The sequence below is a fragment of the Bidens hawaiensis genome, unplaced genomic scaffold (assembly GCF_021521415.1).
Source record: "Bidens hawaiensis isolate Kalapana, Puna unplaced genomic scaffold, B.hawaiensis_p1.1 tig00017238_1, whole genome shotgun sequence".
Taxonomy (NCBI): domain Eukaryota; kingdom Viridiplantae; phylum Streptophyta; class Magnoliopsida; order Asterales; family Asteraceae; genus Bidens; species Bidens hawaiensis.
The window spans coordinates 467,562-473,561 of record NW_027492608.1 but is presented as its reverse complement, the minus strand read 5'-3'; the positions used below and the strand labels follow the sequence as shown (position 1 = coordinate 473,561).

Sequence of the window (6,000 nt, the reverse complement as noted above, 5' to 3'; positions counted from 1 at the left end):
CCGCAGGACCCACCATGCTCAGAGACGTGACGTCCTTACGCGCAGTACTCAAGCTGTTCCCGCAGGAAAAGCCTCCCAATGGTGAAGTACTCCGCCTGTCCCCGCAGCTGCGGATACAAGCTATCAGGGAAGGCTACCCGCACTGATAGCAAGGCTACACGCACAAGGCATTAACTCTTACTTCAGTCATTATTGATTGTGCAGTCTGACATTGATTAGTCTTTTCAACTAGCTAGTTCCTTGTGGTATTTAAATATCTTTATTATTTATACATTTGGTTGTATACAACATTGATCATTGTGTCTAGCTAGCTAATTTTCAGTCATGTTAACAAAATAATTTTACTCATTCATATCAGTGAGGTCATTTTTATATGTGTGTGGTATATATATAACCATGAAGCTAATATCTAGAACAAGAATTGAAGACGAATTAAAGAACATAAACGCTTTGTTCGAAGCACACGAGTGAGCCCTCCTTCAAGCAATGTCTCCAACCGTTGAAGTTCCTCTAGAGTTAGTCCATGAAGATCCTCGCCGCGCAATTGACTGTTACCAAAATTACACATTTAGTGATCCAATAATGTTACAAATCATTTACAAGTTAATAGAAGTTAGAAGTTTACTGATTAAACCTTAGTTCACGATTCTTGTCTAGCAACTCTTTTCCCATCCTTGTCTCATCACTCTCTTGGAGCTACAGTCACAAACGTCATGTTCATTGTGACAAATCTAAATTAATAATGATATAAAATAGTATTTTATTGTTATAAAGTAATTAACAAAACATATAATTCAAATAAGATGGTTAAAGATTAAGGGATGAAACCTGCAAATTCAGTGAATTGTCAACTTTATCAACATTATTATTTGAATGAAGCTTATATTTTTCGAGTAACTCTTGCATGCTTCACAACACAAAAAAATAATAATGTTACAAATAAAGTTCAGTATATTGCCACAAGGAGTGATCATAGTTATTATAGAATATTGTACATGACATACTTGAGCTTTTATGCATCTTGCATCATCAAATATTTTGTCATTATAGGGTTAAAAATATATGATTATAAGTTCCAATATGATATATTGATCACATATCAAATAGCCCTCATAAGGCTAATCAAACATAATCCTATACTACTATCTCTAGCATATATATATATATATAAGAACGTCCCCAACGTACAGCCCAACGAGATGCCCTAGTAGAGTTACCCGTTAATTTGCTTAGATGGAGACGACCCGTGGGAGAGGCAGAAGACGACACATTGAGGGAGAGCCCGTGTGCGAGTGAACAAGCTAGTGAGTTCATGAACTTAAGCATTTTGAACAAAAAGATCAATTAATCAAATGAATATATACATACTATCATAATATGTTTGCCAATTACAATGTATACAATCTTCATAGTTTTAATGCAAACAACTAAGACTGAATGATTACTCTATGACAAGACAAAGAAACATGTGTATAAATACTACATATATATGTGAATCACATTTTATATGATATATACATATTTATTCAAAACTAAAAGAATGGTGTACACATTTATGAACTGACCATATATATCCCCTTAATTTGTTTTATTGATGTCATATAATTATTTTTAACTTGTGTGTAATATTAATTCCAGCTAGAGAGATACAAACAAAAGAAACCAATTCAAAACTCATGGGACTTTGCTACACATACATGTATATCCTCCAATCAGAAGATTAATATGTCTAAATATCATCAAACATATAGTTTCTTGATTCTGATAATGGGTTATATTTTATTTCACTTTTCAGATTGTAAATACACACACATACACTGACACACATATATTCATAAAAAAATATATTTATTTACAAATTAATTAAATTAATAGTACAATATTCAGAAAATTCATTTACTATTTATAAGATTCTGCAAGACAGTTTGACTAAACCTGACCAGTGTTCTTAGTTCCTGTAAGTTCAAAGAAATTATTTAATATCAATGCATAAAAATTTAATCTTGTTACATCAAGATCAATGTTTTCTTGAATTTTATAATCACAAAGTTTATAAATTATAAGTGTTTAATTTACTTCAATTCCAAGATTTTAAAAACCCTAAATTATACAAACCCAAAAAGGAAAGATTTAAACACAAATCTTTGTACAATATAACATTTCCATAAGTGGAAAGTTTGAACAAACAAAAGAAGAAATAATAATAATAATATAGGGTTTGATATGATTAATAACACACATGTACACACATACACTCACACGCATGCAGTATAAAGGTGCACAAAGCAAGTACTTACTATATATATATTATACTTACCTAAAACTTGCATACTCAAACAGTTTTCCGGTGGCTGAGAAGATGACCAGAGCCACATCAGCATCACAAAGTACGGCGAGTTCTTCAGCTTTCTTCAGAAGCCCTCTTCTTCTTTTGGAAAAAGTCACCTGTCTAGCAGTAATATTATCTATTTTTCTTATTTTTATCTTCTCTCTAGCCATTGCTAACCCTAATTCTGCACCAATCAACAACCAAAAGTTACAACTTTGTCAAGAAATCACACCCGCATGAAAAAGATTGTGTTTTTATCCAAGATTTGATGTTTTAGATCCAGAAGATAAAAAACCCATATCAGTTTTGGTTTGATCTTCATGTAAAATGCAAGAAAGTGGATGTTTTTAGGGTAAAAGATGGAGATTTTGGTGGTTTTTTATACCTTTTTTTGGATTGGGAGAAGATGAGTTATTGAAGAAAATAGTGAAGATGTGATAAGAGAGAGAGAGAAAGAAATTAAAAAAGCAATGCGTGTGTGTGTGTGTTTGGAGATGTGTGGGGTTCCAAGAAAGGGTAACTATAGCCTATCTCTAAATGGCAAAACTAATCAACTTTTAACTTCAACCACTTACCACATTTGCCAAAACAATATCGGATAAAAAATCATAATAATTATATGCACTTTAAGTTAAAATATTAAACATAACTTGGTTTTTAGGAACTTAGAACACTCTTAATAGTGGTTTAGAAATTAACATGGTAATGTAAACATTTGTTTATCTTGATCTTGGCTGGGTTGTGTTCTTTTTATAGTCAGTATCAGCTTTAAAAACACGTCTTGTCACTCCTTCCATAACATAACTTTCATACTCCCTCACCTTCCACGTTATCCCCCTCTTCTTCACATTATCCATTAGTTTCTTAAAAACGTTGAAGCCCGATATATTGTGATCAATTCTCTTAAGACTACGTGGGTGGTGTGATGGTTTGACGGAATGGTTGATAATATTCATGTGTTTTTTTTTTAAATTAAAGAGTCGTTTCTTAAGACCCATTATGTTTTTAACATGTTGCTAATTTAATCTAAAGTGTTTTTCAAATTATCTTAAATAAACATCAAACACCAAATTAGCATTAATCTTGTATATGTGTTGTTACTATTGCATATGTGGTGTGTCAAATAATTTTTATAATATATAAATTCGCTCCCTTAAATAATAGTACAAACAAAAAAATATCTGTCTAGTTATAATCTAACGATATAATTTGTAAACATGTTTTCAAAACTAACGATACGTGGTGATTCTTTTACTCCTCATGTGATTATAAAAATATTATTATTATTATTGTAAGGGAAAAAAGGTAATATTGTATCTTTTGGCGAGTGGTTGGATTGAAGTAGTACATTTGATGGATATTTATTACTTTTAGAAAATTAATATTCATTTATTATATAGTTAGGTGTACTAGAATATTTGAAAGTATAAAATAAATGAAAGTAAAAAGTATATGCTGTGGTGTGTGGCCAAAATATGTTCCGTACAACAAGTGGCACTAAACAACATCTCTTGTGCCAAAAAAAAATTTTATTCTCAACCCTACTTTGTGACGTGTGAATAGTTTTTTGTAAACTTTCTTCATATTGAACTATATTTTGATCCATTGTCACGTTAAAACTTAAAACTGAATCATCCGGTCCGAATTTGTCTGGTTCGTCACTATACATATATTTACTCGTATAACTTACAAAACAAAAGAATAAAAATAAAATATATAACTGTCATGAACTCCATACGTTTTCAAAAAACAAAATAATTATCTCCATATGTTTTCAGTTGGGTCAGGGTCCTCTTTCACAACACCAGAGGAAAGACAAGTCTTAATTTTAAGTTTTTCTAACATTTGCTCATGTTTATTCACTAAGATCTCAACATTTAGTCCTAGACCAAAGAGCTAGAAAGGAAGCTAGACTAGTTCAATAAAAGGATATAATTGGCTATAAATCAATGTTGTAAAAGTAGGTCCACTACTAGAAAAAGAGATATTTTTCTACAACCGAATTGTAGGAAATTTGTTGGAAAACTCCAGTTTCAAACATTTTTCCAACAAAAACTTGTTGGAAAAACACATGATTGAAAATCGTTTTCAACCATTTTCCAACAATTTTTCTTACAAAATTACTACAAAAACATGTGGTTCTAAATTTCCTATAACTTTCCAACAAAAACTATTTTGAATTAACATAATGTTTATTTGATAATATTGTAGCAAAGTTGGAGCTTATTTTTTTTGCTGGAAATATGTTGGAACTACTTGTCGTAGAAAATTTGTAGGAAATGTTTGTGAGAAAATAACTTGTTTCCTAGCAGTGTACAAAGCCGAGTATTCCCAGAGTAATTGTTACAAGGTATGACACCAAAACGACTTTCTTTAACTCCGCCTAGTTACTAAGAATCGATCAAAGGTGGTCAACCTCAACCAAATCACATTACTCGGTCAACTTGGATCGATTTTGACTTAAAAAAAGAAAACATAATTCGTATATCTATAATATTTGAGAACGAACATCATGCTTTTCTATAATATTTTAGTAAACTTTTGATAATTGACATATATATAATATTAAAAAATTACTTTTTTTATATTTACTATATCCAAGTACTCCGGATACACTCAACTCTCCAGTTAACCACCTAGAGTTTGCAGACTTGTTTAACCCGTCTACTGCGATATTTGAACCATCGGCCTCTAAAGGGAGGGACATCTATTAAACAATTGGGTCAAATGCCTTTGGTACCTGAAGAAGCGTGGATCGACTCACTGGTAGTCGATCTACTTTCCTCGGGTGTAATTATACTATTTCACCGATGGTTTTCTTGGATCTGGGTTCTTCCACCTACAAAATGAACAGCACCGTCAACTTACCCCTCAGAAAGGGACAGAGGGGTCCTCTTTGGGGTAACCCTCCGGTGTGAGAATAAGTATTTGTGGAGAAGATAATAATATGAGAGTAAGGAAATCTGGAGAGTATTGCTTGATAGCTGAATACTCTGTGATTGAATATGATTGTGTATGTTACTGGCTGTAACTGTCTGTGATTGAATGTAATTGAATATGATTGAATGTGAATGAATGTGTAGTTGATGCTGTATTTATAGTGCTAGGGTTTCCACTGATTGGGCTCAGCCTTGTTGGCCTCCTCCAATCGCTTTGCGCCACGTGTCCTCTGGGACACCTGGTGCTTTCTCATTGGTTGTAATCACGTGGTAGCACATGTGTCATGCTGAGTTGTTCACCTTTCATTTGGCAGCTGTCAACATCAGCATATTCTTATTCCTTAAAAAGATACCTTTTGGAAGGTTGTCTGACGTGCACAATCAGGGTTGCCCTAATCCTGATTTGGATAAGGATGAGGTTGATTATGTGCATGTGTGATACGCGCCTATCATGAGGATGCGCGAGGTCTTCTCTTTATTCTCACGCGCAGATGTTTCATGCGCAGATGTGATATGCGTCGCGCGCTGATGCGCCGCGCGCATATGTGATATGCGTGAGCATATGTGATGCCTGGGCATATGATGCCTGAGCATATGTGGTGCCTGGGCATATGATGCCTGAGCATGTGTGGTGCCTGAGCATGTGTGGTGCCTGGGCATATGATGCCTGAGCATGTGTGGTATGCGCCATGCGCATAGGTTTTGGCTTTGTGCCTTCGTAATGTCTTGATT

The 6,000-nt window shown here is 33.5% G+C and overlaps 1 protein-coding gene across 1 annotated transcript; it reads right to left on the bottom strand.

The window, feature by feature from the left end:
* Nucleotides 1-393: 393 nt before the first annotated feature.
* On the bottom strand, nucleotides 394-2,732 carry LOC143553435 (MADS-box protein SVP-like). The gene is made up of 4 exons (XM_077043435.1): nucleotides 2,318-2,732; nucleotides 829-907; nucleotides 635-696; nucleotides 394-548 (listed from the first exon to the last, which is right to left on the bottom strand). Exons 1-4 carry the CDS (start codon nucleotides 2,497-2,499, stop codon nucleotides 410-412), a joined length of 462 nt encoding a protein of 153 aa, XP_076899550.1. The 5' UTR covers nucleotides 2,500-2,732; the 3' UTR covers nucleotides 394-409.
* Nucleotides 2,733-6,000: the final 3,268 nt, after the last annotated feature.

Excerpts from the sequence above, each read along its gene's own strand:
- LOC143553435 (XM_077043435.1), bottom strand. The coding sequence starts at position 2,499 with ATGGCTAGAGAGAAGATAAAAATAAGAAAAATAGATAATATTACTGCT. Across the intron at positions 908-2,317 it reads TTTGAGTATGCAAGTTTTAG|CATGCAAGAGTTACTCGAAA; the intron begins GTAAGTATAATA and ends TGTGTTGTGAAG. Across the intron at positions 549-634 it reads GACAAGAATCGTGAACTAAG|TCAATTGCGCGGCGAGGATC; the intron begins GTTTAATCAGTA and ends TTTTGGTAACAG.